The sequence below is a fragment of the Phacochoerus africanus genome, chromosome 5 (genome assembly GCF_016906955.1).
Source record: "Phacochoerus africanus isolate WHEZ1 chromosome 5, ROS_Pafr_v1, whole genome shotgun sequence".
NCBI classification, from domain to species: domain Eukaryota; kingdom Metazoa; phylum Chordata; class Mammalia; order Artiodactyla; family Suidae; genus Phacochoerus; species Phacochoerus africanus.
In genome coordinates, this window is record NC_062548.1 from 63769808 (window position 1) to 63789145 (window position 19338).

The 19338-nt window shown below is 47.3% G+C and overlaps 1 protein-coding gene across 4 annotated transcripts in view; it reads right to left on the bottom strand.

Moving 5' to 3' along the window:
- Positions 1-19338, bottom strand: part of ELMOD3 (ELMO domain containing 3) — a 31542-nt gene that overhangs the window by 11754 nt on the left and 450 nt on the right. For 2 of the 4 annotated variants that reach the window (XM_047781647.1, XM_047781644.1), the window contains exons 2-9: positions 18260-18428; positions 16782-17045; positions 11570-11647; positions 10304-10385; positions 6085-6153; positions 5050-5141; positions 4499-4622; positions 4157-4279 (exon numbers count right to left, since the gene is read on the bottom strand). In XM_047781647.1, coding sequence (XP_047637603.1) covers positions 4157-4279; positions 4499-4622; positions 5050-5141; positions 6085-6153; positions 10304-10385; positions 11570-11647; positions 16782-16835 — 622 coding nt within the window. In that variant the 5' untranslated portion in view covers positions 16836-17045; positions 18260-18428. Of the gene's footprint in view, positions 1-4156; positions 4280-4498; positions 4623-5049; positions 5142-6084; positions 6154-10303; positions 10386-11569; positions 11648-16781; positions 17046-18247; positions 18429-19338 lie in introns of all 4 variants that reach the window. The other 2 variants (XM_047781645.1, XM_047781646.1) reach the window with 2 other exon arrangements.

Below are 19338 nucleotides of genomic sequence, written 5' to 3' on the forward strand. Positions count from 1 at the left end.
CCATGAGCTGTGGTCTAGGTCGCAGATGTGGCTTGGATCCTATGTTGCTGTGGCTGTGATGTAGGCTGGCAGCTGTGGCTCTGATTAGACCCCTAGCCTGGGAACCTCCATATGCCGTGGGTGCGGCCCTCAAAAGACAAAAAAAAATAAAAATAAAAAAATAAAGAAGACCCAGGAGTTCCTGTTGTGGCTCAGTGGTAATGAACCTGACTAGTATCCACGAGTCCACTAGTATCCACTAGTGGATCCATCCACTAGATGGATACCCACTACTATCTATCAATCCCTGGCCTTACTCAGTGGGTTAAGCATCCAGCATTGCTGTGAACTGTGGTGTAGGTTGCAGACATGGCTCAGATCGTGCATTGCTGTAGGTCTGATCTGACCCCTAGCCTGTGAACTTCCATATGCTGCAGGTGTGGTCCTAAAAAGACAAAAAAATAAAAAAACAAAGAGGACCCAGAATGTCAATACCCCAAATGTATAGGACACAATTAAAAAAAAAAAATCACTCATTACACCAAGAACCAGGACAATCTCAATTTGAATGAGAAAGTATAATCAATAGATAGCAACACTGAGATCATACAAATGTTAGAATTATTCATAAGGAATTTACAGCAGCTGTTCTAGGTGGACTAAAGCCTAGCACCTCCAGATATGTCCAATCCTAATATCCAAAACCTACAAGTATGTTCTGTTGCAAGGCAAGGCAAAATCAAGATTGCGGGTAGAAAGAAGGTTGCTTGGCAGAATAGGGAGATGATCCTGGATTATCTTGGAGTGTCCAATGTAGTCAGAAGAGTCCTAAAAAGTGAGAGGGGGAGGCAGAAGCACAGGGTCAGAGAAAGAGATATGAGCACAGAATCAGAGAGATGCTACGTTCCTGGCTTTGAAGGAGGAGGAATATGGGCAGCCTTTAGAAGGTGGAAAAGGCAGGAAAAAGAGCTTTTCCCAGAGCCTCCAGAAAGGAATACAGCCTTGCTGCCTCCCTGATCTTGTCCCAGTGAAGTGCGCCAGACTTTTTTTTTTTTTTTTTTGTCTTTTTGCCATTTCTTGGGCCGCTTCCGCAGCATATGGTTCTCAGGCTAGGGGTTGAATTGGAGCTGTAGTCGCTGGCCTACACCGCAGCCACAGCAACTCGGGATCCGAGCCGCTGCGTCAGCAACCCACACCACAGCTCACGGCAACGCCGGATCCTTAACCCACTGAGCAAGGCCAGGGATTGAACTCGCAACCCCATGGTTCCTAGTTGGATTCATTAACCACTGAGCCACGATGGGAACTCCTATGCCAGACTTCTGAACTACAGAACTAGAAGATAATACACTTGTGTTTTAAGCCATTAAATGTATGGTAATTTTCTGCAGCAATAATAGAAAACTACTATACCACCTATCATAAAAATGTCTTTAATAGGCAATTACAAACACGTTACAAAAAATGAAAAAAATAGAAAGTCTCAATAAAGAAATATCAGATATAAAGAACCAAACAGAAACTTTAGAACTGAAAAATATAACTAAAATTAAAAACTCACTGGATGAAGAGATCCTGTTGTGGCTCAGAGGGTTAAGAACCTGACATAGCGTATGTGAGGATGCAGGTTCAATCCCTGGCCTCCCTCAGTGGGTTAAGGATCCATGTTGTCACAAGCTGTGGTACAGGTCACAGATGCGACTGGAATCCTTGTTTGTTCCTCTGGCTGTGGCATAGGGCGGCAGCTGCCGCTCCAATTCAACCCCTAGCCTAGGAACTTCCGTAGGCCATGGGTGAGGCCCTAAATAGATCCAAAAAAAAAAAAAAGGGGAAAGAAAACAAAACCTCACTGAATGGGCCCAACGGTAGAATAGAGGCAACAAAGGAAAGAATCAGTGAAACTGAAGATGGAACAATGGAAACTACCCAACTGGAAAAACAGAGAAAAAATGACAGAGCCTTGGAGACCTCTGAGCTGTATAGAGATCCCCTCAAAATGAACAGAGCCTCTGAGACCCATGGAACAGTAACAGAAAATCTAGCATTTGTATCATCAGGATTGTACAAGAGGAGAAAAAATAGGGCTGAGAAAGTACTCAAAGTAACAATGGCTAAAAATTTACCAAATTCAGCAAAAAACATAAACCTCCAGATTCAAGAAGGTGAGTAAACCCCTAACAGGATAAGACCAAAGAAATCCCCACTGAGACATATCCCAGGCAAACTCCTGCAAACGAAGGAAAACAAAAAAAGATCTTGAAAGCAGAGAAAGAGAAACAACTCCTTACTGATTAGGGAGAAATAATTCAAGTGACAACAGATTTCTCATCAGAAAATGATGCAGGCCAAAAGGAAGGAGCACATTTCTTTTCTTTGTCTTTTTTAGGGCTGCACCTGTGGCTTATGGAAATTCCCAGGCTAAGGGTTGAATCGGAGCTACAGCTGCTGGCCTACACCACAGCCTCAGCAACGCCAGATCCCAGCCATGTCTGTAACCTACACCACAGTTCATGGCAAAGCCAGATCCTTGACCCACTGAGTGATTAAACCCACATCCTCATGGATACTAGTCCGGTTTGTTACCACTGAGCCATGACGGGAACTCCCACACTTATTTTTATCTTTTTTTTTTCTTGTCTTTTTTTTAGGGCTGCACCTACAGCATATGGAGGTTCCCAGGCTAGGGGTCTGATCGGAGATACAGCTACCAGCCTACGCCACAGACACAGCAATGCCAGATCCAAGCTGTGTCTGCAACCTATACCACAGCTCACAGCAAAGCCAGATCCTTAACCCACTGAGCAATGCCAGGGATTGAACCCGCAACCTCATGGTCCCTAGTTGGATTCATTTCCACTGCACCATGATGGGAACTCTTTCCGCCCCCCCCCCCCCCCAAATGCTGAAAGAAAAGAACTATCAACCTGGAATTCTACAGTAAGAGAAATTATCCTTCAGGAGTGAAGGGGAAATCAAGATACTCTCAGATGAAGGAAAGCTAAGAGAATTTACTGCCAGCAGACCTACTTTAGAAAATGGCTAAAGGAAGTTCCTGAAACAGAAAGGAAGTGATAAGAGAAGGAATCTAACAATACCAAAAAGGAAGAAAGAACAGTGGAGACAGTAAATATGTGGGTAAAAAACACCAGACTTTGCTTCTCCTCCTGAGTTGTTTAAATTAATGGTTGAAACAAAAATCCTAACACGGATGTGATTCTCAGTGTATCTAGAAAGAATATTTAAGATGATTATAGATGAAAGAGGGTAAAGGCACAAACGCATTTCAATGCCAACAGAGCACCACTTCACTACGGACATATAAAGTTTCCTTTTATAAGCATTTTTGTTGTTGTTGTTGTCGTTGTTGTTGTTGCTATTTCTTGGGCCACTCCCGCGGCATATGGAGGTTCCCAGGCTAGGGGTCGAATCGGAGCTGTAGCCACCGGCCTATGCCAGAGCCACAGCAACGCGGGATCCGAGCCACGTCTGCAACCTACACCACAGCTCACGGCAACGCCAGATCGTCAACCCACTGAGCAAGGGCAGGGACCGAACCTGCAACCTCATGGTTCCTAGTCGGATTCGTTAACCACTGCGCCACGACGGGAACTCCCAAAGTTTCCTTTTAAAATTAAGATATTTTCCTATTCTATACAAATATAATTCAATATGATTTTTAAAAAACACTATAATCCCAAAACAGGGGCAATCACTTTTGTTCCACTCAAAAAATGACAGAATATAAAACAATTTTCTTTTTTTTGGCCATGGTGTGCAGTGGCCTAATGTGGGATCCCAGTTCCCAGACCAGGGGTTGAACTCAGGCTACAGCAAAGACCAAGTCCTAGCCACCAGACCACCAGGGAACTCCCTAAAACGAAAGACATGGACTCCAAATCCTATTCCTCCGTTGCTCTCCATCTCAGAGTAAATGTCTTACATGGGCCTGCTAACCTTCTTTCCCTTCCCACCTCAGCCACAGTACCTGCTATTTCTCTGGAAGAGTTACGCACATTTCACCCTGGGGCCTTTGCATGTGCTGTACCCTCTCCCTGGGATGCTCTGTCCTAGATGTCCTGTCTCGTGGTGCTGCCAGGGTAGGAAGATGACAACTGGGCTCTCACTCCAGTCCTGGAATAAGGGGTCAGAGAGAAGAGGAACCATTCCTCTCTCTTACCCTGAAAGCCCAGATCTTCCCAGTGGTCTCCATGGAGGGCGCAGTCAAACTTGGAGCCGGTCAGCTTCTTGTAGATGGTCTGCAGGACTCGGCCATGCATTGGGTCTTGGCTATCCAGGCCACCTGCCCAGAAACACACCCACACTCTGTTGAACTGGCGCTCAGAGGAGGACTGGGTACAGCCAAGACGGAGCTAGCCCGTGCTCCAGACACCCTGCTCTCCACCCCCAACATGGTACGTGCAGGAGCCCTGGCTTAGTCTCAGTAACAGCGTGGGCAAACCCTGCTCTCTGCCCGACCACTCATGCAGTGCCTGCCCAGCGGCAGCACCCGACCACTCACACTGAGCGATGGTCAGGACCAAGTCCCTTTCTTCACGGAGGTCCTGGTGGAGCTTTGGAGGCCCAAAGAGGCAGTGCCGGAGGGCAGCGAGCCCGGTCCTTCGAATCGTCGGCTGGATTCTTTTCTGGGGAGGAAGGTGCAGGCAATGGGCAGAGGGCCAGGTTCATTTGCTTTAATGGACTTAACCAACAGGCTCAGGACAGGAGTAGTCTTGCAGAAAGGAGCGGTTCCGCCAGCCAAGTGGCCAGCCAGCCTCTGGGCCAGGGAAATGGGACAGAAGCTGTGAAGTATCTGCTGACTCTCTGGAGAGAGCTCCTCTGGCTCCCAGGTTCTTTCTAAGTAGAAGGAGATGTCTCCGAGCACAGGCATCATCTGTTGTCTGCATCTGGGCCTTGGCCACTCGTGATCCTGTGCCCCAAGACTTCTTAGTTGGAACAGGGCCCTAGCAGCTTCCACCTCGCTTGCCCAGGGCCCTGTCCTGGTGGAGTGGAAACCTGGCTCCTGGGAAGACGGTGCTTTGCCTGAGATCCCAAACCTCCCCACGGTCATACCTTGAAGGAGGAGAGGTCCACGGTCTGGAAATGCTGCAGGGCCTCACTGAAGGAGATGAGCTGCCCAGGCTGCTCTGAGCTGGCCTGGCTCCCTGTGGCAAAAGGGAAGACACAGCAGGACTTGTGAGAAGAGTCATTCTGGCAGCAAACACTGGCTAAGGGCCTTCCGGTCATCACCCCTAAGCCCGGCCCTGGCCTCAACTGTCAGACACCTACAGCTACAACCAGCTCTCCACCAACGGCCGACTCGGCAGGGCCAACTCCCTGTCAGAGCCGTCTGTTCAGAGGCAGGCAGGCCAAGCCTGCTGTGAGTAGGGATGGGTCTGCAGGGGGCGCCCTGCAGGCCACTCATCTGTGAGGGCAAGTCGCTGCCAGGAGTAGGTACCCAAGTAGGAGTGTGCTGCCGAGCTGGTGAGGGCCTTTCCTAGTTTCTGCTTTGGCCTGGATGCCTCCTGCCCTGGTTATGAATGGGATGCCCCCTCCATCCCTTGGTGCAGGGGATAAGCCATCAGTTAGCGATGCAGGTAAAGGCTGATACAGTCCACTGAACATCTCTTCAGGAGCTCAAGGGGGCTCAGGCTAGATATGGGACCCCGTTCTACCCCCCACAGCTCATTCAAACCTCTCAGAAAAGCATGAAACAGTTCTGACCCAGCCCTCAGAGTCTTCCAGCAGACAGCTCCGGCCCCCATCTCTGGGGACCTTCCTTGTGCAACAACCTGCCCGACCTTAAGCAGGGGTCCTGGCTGCCTGCCTCCATCCTCTGCCCGAGCTCCTCACCCTGCAGAAGTTGACCCTGACCACAGCCCTCCTTATCTGCCCTCAGGGCTGGGCAGCTGGCGGCCCTCTCCCCTGGCATCCATCCCCATCTGCTCCAGAGGTCAGAAGGCATCACCTCTGGACTGGGGAGAGATTTCCTCCTCTGCCACACAGCAAAAAGGAGAACACTCAGGAATTCTGTCTCCCAGTCCCAGAGGCGCAGAGCATGAGCCACATGGCAGCACTGTGTGGAGGTGGCGCCATGCCTCCCGTTACCTGTCTCTGGATGGATGCTGTCCACAGTTTCCCACTCTTCTTGGGCTCTGAGCACCTCTGTACTCACAACTGCAACAGTGAGAAAAAAAGACCCTCTGAGATCTGGGTGTGTCGGAATCACCATCGTAGCCCTGGCCTCATCTGCCTGCCTGGGGTCTTGTTGCCCTCAGATACCCTCGCAACACGGCCACCAGAGTGAGCTTTCAAGTTGGCAGATCTGACGTCACCGTGCTACTCTGGGGACTGTCCATAACTCTCAAGACAAAACACAAACCCTTCACAATCTGGATCCTTCTTGCCTCTTTGGCTGGGTCCTAGGGCATCCAGAACTACCTGGGGTTTCTCAACCACCTGCTTTGGTGTCTTTGCACAGGCGGCTCTCCCACCTTCAGTTCTGGCTTCTGCTGAGGCAGCTCCGTCTCACCCTGCGGCCAATGCCAGCACTGCCCTCACCTGGGTGCCGTCTTTAACCTCCATGGTCTGCATGAGGAGCTGCTCCCTGAGAGAGCCTGGCACCCCGTGCTTATCACAGTGCTGTCACTGACACTCTTGCTGCCCTGGCAGCTACGTGAGGGTAGGGTTCTCAGTGCCTGACACATGACAGGCGCTCAGTCAATGTTCGATGAATGAATGAAAGCACAAGGAAAGGGGCCGGAGGGGACAGAGGAGGAAAAAAGCAGCAGGACGTGTGCTCTAGAACCACCACCCAGCCCTGTCCTCCATACTGAAGCTGCCACTCTCTAGCCCACATGGCCGGTGGCTTTTCCCACTTGCTATGGAGACATTGGCAAGTAAGGGGAAAGATGGAGAGATGCCACTTGACACCAGAACTCGTGAGCCCTCCAGCTTGGTGGTGAAAGCCATTTAGGACAGCTCCCCTCTGGCCCGCAGCCCTGGCTGAGGACATCACATGCCAATGAACTGCTCTGCAAGTGAGGATGATGTAACTCTTCAACTGCTAGGGGAGGACGTGGCCCCAAGGGGAGGGTTCAGTCCACATCAGCTAGTGTCACTGGGTCTGGGCTTGGTCTGGCAGGGCGGCAGCAAGTGAGATGGGTCCAGGGTCCTGAATGTCTGGCCCTCTGAGAAATTCCATCTTGTCGGCCCCAGCCCACGGGAGCCACACTGAGCATGGGGCTTCCAAACTAGATAACGTCAACAGAACACAGAGTGCTCGACAGGGTCAAGGGAATAAAATAAAACCTACTTCCAGTCTGCTGGGCCCTTGGGCGATGGGAAAGCGGCTCAAAGTGGCTAAACAAACACAGTGGGACAGCAGCCACGGATGCTCATCACGACGCTGAGAAGGTGGCCCCCACTGCCCACCCTTCACCGACAACCAGCTGCACTGGCTCATCGGCCTGCGGATCATGACAAACAACCTTTGACCCATGCCCCCTCACCTACAAATAAGCTGAGCAAAGGTTATGATGTGAGCCGGGGCATAAACCACACGGGCCAGGGTGTGACAGCAGTGCAGTCAACAGAAAGTACAACGTCTCAGGGCCACTGCAATCTGGCATCCAAGCTGGAGACCAACAGCCAACCCGGCTGGGTAAGAGCACGTCTTCCTTTCCTGCCTGGGTCTCCCACAAGGCAGGTGGACAACTCCCGGCCCGAAGACGATCCTGACACCAATGCCATTTCCCCCACACTAACGGAAAAAAGAGGGGCCCAAACACACATCTCTAGAACAAACCCGGTTCCCGTTACGGTTCCCCCTTTGTCGGAGGTTCCTTTACTAAGGCACTTCTCCGCCCACTCCTACAGTAAATGGCACTGCGGAGTCAGTCAGCCTAGTGGCTGAGATTAGCTGAGAGTAATCTGGAAAGAACTGAAATTCATTATTTTTTCTTTTTTTGGCCACTCCAAAACACATGGAGTTCCTGGGTCAGGGATCAGATGCAAGCCACAGTTGCAACCTATGACACAGCTGAGGCAATGCTAGATGCTTTAACCCACTGGGCCTAGGGAGGGATCAAATCTGTGTCCCGGCACCGCAGAGATGTTGCCCATACTATTGCACCACAGTGAAAACACTGTAATTTTTATTTTATTTATTTGTTTTTCTCCAAGTGGCTGCACCTGTGGCATAGGGAAGTTCCCGAGCTAGGGGTCAAGCCACAGCCACTGTAGAAGCAACGCCGTGTAGTTATGTTGAGAGCCATGGGGGAAGTTCAGTCATTTTAAAATACAATGAAAAATATCTGGGGGGAATTCCCATCGTGGCGCAGCAGTTAACGAATCCGACGAGGGACCATGAGGTTGCGGGTTCGATCCCTGCCTTTGCTCAGTGGGTTAACCATCCGGCGTTGCCGTGGGCTCTGGTGTAGGTCGCAGATGCGGCTTGGATCCTGCATTGCTGTGGCTCTGGTGTAGGCTGGCAGCTACAGCTCCAACTGGACCCCTAGCCTGGGAACCTCCCATATGCCGTGGGAGTGGCCCAAGAAATGGCAAAAAGACAAAAAAAAAAGAAAGAAAAATATCTGGGAGTTTCCTCTATGGTTTGGTGGGTTAAGAATCAGACTGCAGCAGCTGGAATGACTGCAGATGCTCTAGTTTAATCCCTGGCCTGGCACACACAGTGAGTTAAAGGATCTGGCGTTGCCTCATCTGCTGCTTGGATTTGATACCTGGCCCAGGAACTTATATATGCCACAGGTGCAGTCATAAAAAAAAATCTGGCACATAAATGCCAGTTGTATCAAAATAAAAAATATTTTGGCATTTAAAACAAAATCTCTGATAAATGTTGGGTTTATTACATCACGGCAAAGACAAAATTCAACTAAAAGAAACTTCACAAACCTCTAAATAATTTTTCTACACTGGAATTTCTTTTTAATCTACTTTTTATTTTTTTGCTGTGCCTGTAGCATGTGAAAGTTTCCAGGCTGGGGATCAAACTCACGCCACAGCAGTGACCCAAGCTGCAGCAGTGACAACACAGGATCCTTAACCCACTGAGATGCCAGGGAACTCTGTACACTGCAATATTTTTAATAGACCCATATTCTTGGAGATTACATAATTTGCATAATTTAAAGATAACAATTATGTACCAATGAGCACTCACTGATTTATATTCAGTGTGCTATGCATTTTACATTATCTCATTTAGTCCTTATAAAATTTCTATCATATAGGAATATACTCCCCTTTTTACAGATGAGCAAAGTAAGAGAGAGATTAAGTTACTTACTTAAAGTCATGGAGTTGGTGGGTGAGAGAGCAGGATTTAAGCCAGAGATACTTTTTTTTTTTTTTTTGTCTTTTTAGGACCATACCTGTGGCATATGGAGGTTCCCAGGCTAGGGGTCAAATTGGAGCTGTGGCCTCTGGCCTACATCACCCACAGCAACATATGATCCCAGCTGTGCTGCACCATAGCTCACAGCAATGCTGGATCGTTAACCCAGTGAGTGAGGCCAGGGATTGAACCGATTGAACCTGCGTCCTCATGGATGCTAATCAGTTTCATTTCCACTAAGCCATGACGGGAACTCCTAAGCCATAGATACTTGATTCCAAAACTGGTTCTTCTGAATTGGTGAGTGTACTCTTTCATGTAATAAACTAGCAGATAGAATGAGCTTTAAATATAGTATGAGGAGTTCCCTTCGTGGCTCAGTGGTTAACAAACCCGACTAGGATGCATGAGGATGCAGGTTCAATCCCTGGCCTCACTCAGTGGGTTAAGGACCAGGTGTTGCTATGAGCTATAGTGTAGATTGCAGATGTGGCTCAGATCCCGCATTGCTGTGGCTGTGGTGTAGGCTGGCAGCTGTAGCTCTGATTCCACCCCTAGCCTGGGAACTTCCATATGCCATGGGTGCGGCTCTAAAAAGCAATAAAAAAAAAAAAAAGTATGAGAAGAGTCATGTCAAGTAGATAAAATAGTGTGGCTTTTCAAAGCCTTTTCACATACTCTCTTTTCATTATCACAACATCCCTTTGACCCGTGTTCACTGCTGACATAGAGGTTGTACGATTTGCCCAAAGGCGTAGAGTAAGCCCTAGCTGAGCTTGCAAGACCAAATTAGAACTTGGGTCTTTTGATTCCTAATCCAGTGTTGGTTCCAGTTTTCCTTGAGGAATGATAAATCTGTAAAATTCTACAGGAAAGTAGTGAGGGAAATGCAAATGAGGAAAAGCAGACCCACAGGGAACTCTGCCTTGAGTCCCACCCAAGCTTCAGGGGCCCTGAAGGGGACCTTACCACCTGGCTGCCATCCGTTAGCTTCCACTGTCAGGGCCCGGAGGATGCTGTGGTTCTTCAGTTCTGAGATCTGTAGGGGCAGCTGACCGTCAGTGTGAGGGCAGAGTCCATGGCCCCCCACCCATACAACACGTCCCACCTGATGTACTGAGTGCTTTTTTTTTTTGGGGGGGGCCTCCCCAGTGGCATGTGGAAGTTCCCAGGCCAGAGACTGAACCTGCCTTACAGCAGTGACAACGCTGGATCCTTAACCCACTGAGCCACAAGGGAACTCCCTGTATTGAGTGTTCTTGAAACTGGAGACCAGAAGGATCTCATCTTCCCAGACGGGTTGAGTACAGTCAATCTTAAAGAGAGGCATGTGGGGAGTTCTCCTTGTGGCACAGCAGAAATGAATCCAACTGGTGTGCATGGGGATGCAGATTCGATCCCTGGCCTCACTCAGTGGGTCGGGGATCTGCTGTTGCTGTGAGCTGTGGTGTAGGTCGTAGACATGGCTCGGATCCCAAGCTGCTGTGGCTGTGGCCTAGGGCGGCAACAACAGCTCCAATTAGACCCCTAGCCTGGGAACCTCCATGTGCCCCAGGTGGCCCTAAAAAAATAAAAGCCAAAAAAATAAAAAATAAAATAAAAATTAAAAGAGGCACTTGGTTCCCGTCGTGGCGCAGTGGTTAACGAATCCGACTAGGAACCATGGGGTTGCGGGTTCGGTCCCTGCCCTTGCTCAGTGGGTTGACGATCCGGCGTTGCCGTGAGCTGTGGTGTAGGTTGCAGACGCAGCTCGGATCCTGCGTTGCTGTGGCTCTGGCGTAGGCTGGCGGCTACAGCTCCGATTGGACCCCTAGCCTGGGAACCTCCATATGCCGCAGGGGCGGCCCAAGAAATAGCAACAACAACAACAACAACAACAAAAAAAGACAAAAGACAAAAAAAAAAAAAGAGGCACTTGGAAAACTCCAACTATGATGTGCAAGTTGGGCTATGAAAGAACACTCATATGCACTCCCTGAATAGTAAACGGACAAAAATTCATTCAATACAACTGGGACAGCGGTGTGCCTTTGGTATTCCTGCTGCATATTATCTTCTGCTTTACTATAACAATTATCTTATTAGACGGAGGTTGTTTTGCATGTCTGTCCCCTGCCACCCCCTGAAGTGTGAGCTACTGGAAGGGAGGGTCGGTGCCATCCTGCGTCCCGGCCCCCGGCTCATGCAACTTGAGCTTCTGCTGGCGAGAGGTCCTGAGGTGTGGGAGATACATACAGGAATTCCTCTAAAAGCCAGAAGAGCACTGTTGTCCTTGTCACATGGTGGAGAGTACCCAGCAGACACACTTTCAACCTGCAAGATAAACCAGAGTCAGTCTCTGGGGCACTTATCAGCTGCCTAAAGAGGAAAGCTTAAATGTCATATCTTTTCCAGGAAAACACATGCACACATACAAAATGGATAAACTCCTGAGAAGTCAACTACAAGGAGTACTGTAAGGGAAAACTTCTATTTAACCTGGTCTTATCTCAAACTGCAAAAAGTTGAGTCACTGTTACCTCAAAAATCTTTTTATTTTTTTCCTTTGGGGCCACACCTGTGGCACATGGACGTTCCTGGGCCAGAGGTTGAAATGGAGCTGCAGCTGCCAGCCTACACCACAGCAATACCAGATCCGAACCACATCGGCGACTTACCCAACTCACGGAAACACTGGATCCTTTAATCCACTGAGCTGGGCCGGGGATCAAACCCCTATTCTCATGGATACTAGTTGAGTTCATTACTGCTGAGCCACAATAGGAACTCCCTCAAAATTCTTATACAGATTTCTTGGCTCCATTAAAGGTCTCAGGGCTCTGAGTTAAGTGTAGTTTGGTTTGCTTTTTTGCTCTTTGCTTTCTAGGGCCGCACCCACAGCATACGAGGTTCCAGGGCTAAGGGTCGAATCGGAGCTACAGCTGTTGGCCTATGCCACACCCACAGCAACGAGGGATCCCACCCAAGTCTGCGACCTATACCACAGCTCATGGCAACACCGGATCCCCAATCCGCTAAGCAGGGCCAGGGACTGAACCCACACCCTCACAGACACCAGTCAGATTCATTACTGCTGAGCCATAGAGGGCACTCCCCAAGTTAAGCAGAGCTGAGCAAGGCAGCTTACTCACTTTTGGCCTTTCTGCTCAGCTAAACCTTTCCTCTTTTAGAGCTGAAAAAAAAAAAAAAAACATCTGGCCAACTTTGGGCAACCCACATCACCAATCCAGGGCTCATTTTCCTAATATGTTAAAAAAAAACCCAACAACCTACAATCAGTAAGGAAAAAAATCAACACAGTAGAAAAATGGTAATGGATATAGAATAGTTTACACAAAAGGAAACACAAATCCTTGTTAAACATAAGAAAAAATGTTCAACCTTACTCCTAACAAGAGAGACGCCAATGCCTATCAATAGGAATGAATAAAGAAGTCATGGTACATATACACAATGGAATATTACTTGGCCATAAAAAGGAAATAATCAGAGTTCCCTGGTGGCCTAGCAGTTAAGGATCCAGCATTGTCACTGCTGTGGCTCGGGTCATGGCCATGGCACAGATTCGATCCCTGGCCCAGAACTTCTACATGCTTGGGCTTGCCCCCCCCCCCCTTCCAAAAGAACAAAAGAACTGCATTTTTAGCAACATAGATGGACCTAGAGATTACCATACTAAATGAAGTAAGTCAAAGACAAATACCATATGGTATCACTTATATGTAGATGCTAATAAAAAAAATGATACAAATAAACTTATTTACAAAACAGTAACAGACTTAAATTTTGAAAACAAACTTATAGGCTACAGCCACACCACCCTGAATGCTGCCTGATCTCATTTGAAAACATAGTTACCAAAGGGGGAGGGGGGGAGGGATAAATTAGGAGTTTGGGATTAACAGATACACACTATTGTATATAAAATAGGAGTTTCTATTGTGGCTCAGTGGTTAATGAAACCAACTAGTATCCACGAGGATGCAGGTTCAATTCCTGGCCTTGCTCAGTGGGTTAAGGATCCAGCGTTGCTGTGAGCTGTGGTGTACACCAGCAGCTATAGCCCGATTTGACCTGTAGCCTAGAAACCTCCACATGCCTTGGGTGTGGCCCTAAAAAGACAAAAAAAAGAAAAAACAAGGGCCTAGTGTGTAGCACAGGAAACGCTACTCAGTATTCTGTATTAACCTATACGGGAAAAGAATCTGAAAAAGAATGAATATATAATACGTGCAACTGAATCGCTTTGCTGTACACCTCAAACTAACACATTGTAAAGCAACTATATTCTAATAAAATAAAAAAAAGAGAATTGCCACATAAAACTACTCTGAGATAATATTTTTCAGGATAATAATCCTATTACCAAAGGTCATAAAGTGTGCCAACACTGTGTTGGCTAAAGGCCAACAGTTATGAGACACTGAGGAGTAAATTATTACCACCTCTACAGCTTGACAATACCTGACCAAATCATGTATGCTGTGTATATTCTGGGCCTGCAATTGCATGCTAGGAATTTACCTAACAGATATGTTCGTCCTTGTTCAGATTTTTTTTTTTATTTTTGTCCTTTTAGGGCTGCACCTGTGGCATATGGAGGTTCCCAGGCTAGGGGTCCCATTGGAGCTGCAGTGGCTGGTCTACACCACAGCTACGGTCACACCAGATCTGATCTGCATCTTTGACCTACACCACAGCTCCTGGCAATGAAGGATCCTTAACCCACTGAGTAGGGCCAGGGATGGGACCCAAGTCCTCATGGATACTAGTCAGGTTCATTACTGCTGAGCCACAACAGGAACTCCCTCACCCTTGTTCCAAATATATGGTAGCGCTACTGTTTATAATAGCAGAAGACTAGGATATCCAGTAATAGAGTTTTTTAATTATTATCTTTTATGATCCTATAGGTTGGCTGTGGGGCTCAGGTGGGATGGCTTGTCCTTTTTTTTTTTTTTTCTTTCTTTTCGGCCACGCCCATGGCATGCGGAAGTTCCCAGGCCAGGGATTGAACCTACACCACAGCAGCAGCCTGAGCAGCAGCAGTGACTACACTGGATCCTTAACCCACTGAGCCACACGAGAGCTCCCATCAATAGATTTTTAATTGATTTATATTTTTTTCTAGTTTTATTGAGATATAATTGACACAGAGCATTGTATAAGGGTAAGGTGTACAGCGCTGATTCAACTTACATCATGAAATGATTACCCTAACAGGTTTAGTGAACATCCATCATCTTGCATAGGTACAGCCTCAACAAACACAAAAACTGGTCTTTTCTTTGTGATGAGAATTCTTAGGATGTACTCTCTTAGTAACTTTCATTTATAATGCACAGCAGTATTGACTATCAAATGTGTACATTACATTCCTAGAACTTGTAACTGTTAAGTTGTACTTTTTGAACATCTTTATCTAATTCCCCTTCCCCGACTCCCCCACCTCTGGGAGCCATAATGCTGATCTTTTTTTCTATGAGTTTGCTGGCTTGTGTGTGATGTATAATTGACCTACAACACCACATTAGTTCCCGGTATGTAAGACAATGATTCAATAGCTCTATGTTTCAAAATGATCACCATGATAAATCACACTGTCACTAATGGACTAATTTTAAACAAATTAAAGCATACTGACTCAGTGAGATCCTACATAGCCATAAAGAAGAATAAGAAAGTGCTTTAAGGACAACATGGAACCATTTTCACGACATACTAGGTGAAAAAGCAAAGGGCTGAGTATGTACACTATTTTACCATTTGTATTTTTTCGTTCTTTTTTTTTTTTTTTTGGCTGTGCCCGTGGCACATAAAAATTCCCAGGCCAGGAATGAAACCCATGCCACAGCCGATCCAAGCTGTGGCAGTGACAACACCGGACCCTCAACCTGCTGGGCCACAAGAGAACTGCTACCGTTTGTATTTCTAAGAAATACATAAGTATACTTGTTTGTCTTTGCAGAAACTATTACCATAATTACATACAAGGAAGCAGTAACTTTGCCTCTAGCAGGAACGCTGGGTGGCTGGGGGACAAGAGTGGGGAAAGCATTTCCTCTGCACTTTTGGATTCTGAATTTGCGAATATATTATTCTCTCAACTAAATAAAAGAAAAAAAAAAAACTAGATAATTAAAGGAAAACAATGAAGAAAGGAATCATGGCTTATGTCAAGGCCCTGGAGAAAAAGAAAGGATGAACTTAGTCGATAAGTAACGTGATAGACAGGCTTAGTGGTCGGCCTTGTCACTGCTATTGCCTTACTTGGCGTCTGCTGTTTACAAAACCCCTCCCTCTGGTAAACACCTCTGCTGGTTATAGGGGATATTTATACTGGAAGTAGGATGAGTGGCCATATCTATTCTTTCTTTTCTTTTCTATCTCTTACAACTACCCATGCGAATGGGAGCTTTATACAATAGCAAATTTCTCAAGGATTACAGCTTGTAGACAAAATCTATCCCAGTGCTGGTCTGTCACCTCTACCCACAAAGTGATCCCTATGCATTTCACTCCCAAAAAGGAAAAAAAAAAAAAAAGTGGTGATTCATCATGCTAAATGACTCCCTGCAAGCATCTGTGACTCAGGACAGATGCAAACTTCCCTTCCCTCTCCAATTGCGTCCTTCCAGAGCCCAAACACAGAAGGCCTCTGCAAGAACAGTTCACCTGTCTTGGTACAGTGAAGAAAATCTTCTCGGACACTCTCAAAGCAAAGGTTTTGTCCGAATCCCACAGGCTCCATTTAAGACCATTTCTGGGCAAGGAAGGGAGAGAGGTGAGGAATGCAGGGTAAGCTACCTGCCTGGCTCACACAAGGCACAGCACCAGAAACCAAGGGGCCTGAGGAGAATCAGGCTAAAACAGGAGTTTGAGAGAGAAAGGGCCAGTGAGGTACACAAGCCAAACTGATGAAATATAAACTGGAGTGGGGGGTGGAATTCCTCACTGAAATTCTCCTTTCACCCAAGCAAATCAAACCCAAACCCTATAACCCACTTAGAAAACAAGCTGTCAGAAAAGGCAACAGACCAGAGGAGACTAGAAGCTTCTATTAATAGAACCAAGAGAATAAGGGAGTTCCATTGTGGCTTAGCAGGTTACAAATCCGACTAGAGTCTGTGAGGACGCGGGTCCCATCCCTGGCCTTGCTCAATGGGTTAAGGATCCGGCATTGCTGTGAGCTGTGGTGTAAGTAGCAGACTCAGCTTGGATCTGTCGTGGCTATGATGTAGGCTGGCAGCTGTGGCGATTTGACCCCTAGAGCGGGAACTTCCCTATGCTGCAGGTGCGGCCCTAAAAAAAGAGAGAGAACAGCCATGCTGGGTTTCTCTAAACATTGCTAAGGCTCTGCATTTTCTTGATATGTGCTCTGTCTTATTACTAGTAACAGCATTTTCCAAACCAACACATTCTTTCCCAAACAAAAGTGCTTGCTTACCTGTCCATCTCTTCTTTCTTTCTCATTACGAAAAGAGCAAGAGTTTTCGCTCATGACTCAAAATCTTTTGTTCCAGTGAGCTTTGATAATACGGTCTGAGATTAGAAGCTGTGGGGAGAGCTGGGGGTCTGGCTCTTCTACCTTTGCCTTCCTTCCCGGCAGTCATTCAGACTAAGGACAAGAAAACAGTCCCTCTGTGCCATCACCAGGGTACAGGTTTCTGTGAGGACTGAAAGAAGTCCCTGAGGTCTCTGAAGTCTCAGGCTTAAAAAAAAAAAAGTAAGGAGAAAACTGGTTTTGTCATTCAGTTATGCCTCTGCTGAGAAAAAACTGACTTTCCAAAGGTTTTTTTTTTTCTTTCTTTTTAGGGCCGTACCTGTGGCATAAGGAGCTTCCCAGGCTAGGGGTCGAATGGGAGCTGTAGCCATTGGCCTATGCCACAGCCACAGCCACAGCCACATCAGATCCAAGCCGCATCTGCAACCTACACTACAGCTCACGGATCCTTAACGCATGAGCAAGGTCAGGGATCAAACCTACGTCCTCATGGATGCTAGTCAGATTCGTTAACTGCCGAGCCATGATGGGAACTCCCTGACTTTCCAAAGCTTTAAGCAGCTGTAAACATACTGTGAAGAAACAGGCTGCTTTAGCCAAATGCCTGCCTCTTACTCTGCCTGTCGGTGGATGGAAAGAAGGGGTTTGAGGGCTGGATCACAGTGTCCACTCACCACTGTGAGTGGTGGGGTCTGCTTCTGACATGAAGTCACTGAGATCTGGGGCAGTGTCTCAAAGGGGTGAGGCTAATTTAGGGTGGCATGTCGGTGGGTGGTCTTTGCCATGGTGCTCAGGCTTTGCTGTAGTCTCAGACACAGGGTGAGTCTAACACTAGATGTGGCTCCTGTGATGGCAAAAACTCAAAACACAACACAATGCCTACCCTTCCCCAGTTAACACCCATACTGGACAGGCGGCAGCTGCCTAGCCTCCCACGAGTCTACCTTAGGAAAGAGGGCTGGACAGGCCCACACCTCATCATGGAGGAACTGACCATCATGGACGCCTATCAACAAAAATCTGGGCAAGGGGGCAGATGGCCCACCTACAACTGACAGTCAGACCTCACAGACTTGGTTGACTAAGGAAGGAGGGCAGTGTTGCTTTGGTCAGCCTTCTACTGGGAGAATACGGTCTGGATTTCCTACAAACTGGCTGCCGGTAACAAAACGGACTCTGTTGGGGGCAGGGCACACTGCTTCCTAACACCAAGAGCAGGAATACCTCCCAGCTCTTGGGCTGGGCATTTGGCTCATTGTGATTGGGGGTGGGAGTGGCAGAGGGCAGTGCCCCTCCATCATGGCACCTCAGGAACTAGCTCTCTCTGTGTCCTCTGGGGTCTCAGCATCTGCCTCCCTTTCCTGTCCCTCCCCCTTGACCTCCACGACAGCATACAGCAAAACACTCACACATCAGCTAACCTCGGGAAGCTGACAGGCAGGTATGGTGACAGTAGTCTCAGGAAGGCTCTTCTGTTACTGGGCTCGAAATGAATCAAGCAGTGTAGAAGCATGACCAGCTTTACATGTCTGCTAGCGCCTTAGTTCTGGCTGGAACCCAGCTAGGGGCTTCAACAGGGACAGTTACTATCTGTAACAGAAGAGAAAAGGAGTCAAACAAGCAAGGACTCCAAGTTACAAAGTCACTCCTACCAATATTAGGCAAGTTCCTTACACCTGGGCCTGAGGAAATGGCCTTTCTGTGATGATGGATCCTTTCCAAATTCAGTATTTATGCTGCACGCACTTAAATTTTTTAATTAAAAAAAATTTTTTTTTTAAATTGAAGTATAAGGAGTTCCCGTTGTGGCTCAGTGGGTTATGAACCTGACAAGCATCCATGAGGATGCAGGTGTGATCCCTGGCTTTGCTCGGTGGGTTAAGCATCTGGCATTACCTTGAGCTGTGGTGTAGGTCGAAGACTCCGCTTGGACCTGCCGTGGCTGTGGCCGTGGCCGTGGCCAGCAGATGGAGTTCCCATTCGACCCCTAGCTTGGGAACTTCCATATGCCGAGGGTACGGCCCTAAAAAGAAAAAAAAAAAAAATTGAAGTATACTTGATTTACAGTGTTGTGTTAGTTTCTGGTGAACAGCACAGTAATTCAGATATATATATATACACACATATATACATACAGTATATATTTATATCTGTACATATGTGTATTTATGTGTACATATGTGTGTGTATATGTTACTTTTCAGATCCTTTTCCATTATACGTTATTACAAAATATTGAACACAGTTTCCTGGGCTATACAGAAAGCCCTTGTTGTTTATGTTACGGTACATAGCATATGTTAAAGTACATTCTCTTTAGGCAAGGAGCTACATTAAGGGGAATGATTTTAAGTTTAAGCTTGCTAGAGTTTAAACCCTCTAACTGTTTAATCTAGAAATTGGATCCACACCTTAAATATAAAGATTGGAAGTTACAAAGTTGCACCTACCTAAGGCAGTCTTTTTATCAGGCTTGTCACTGAAGGCTCCCCGCCCTCTC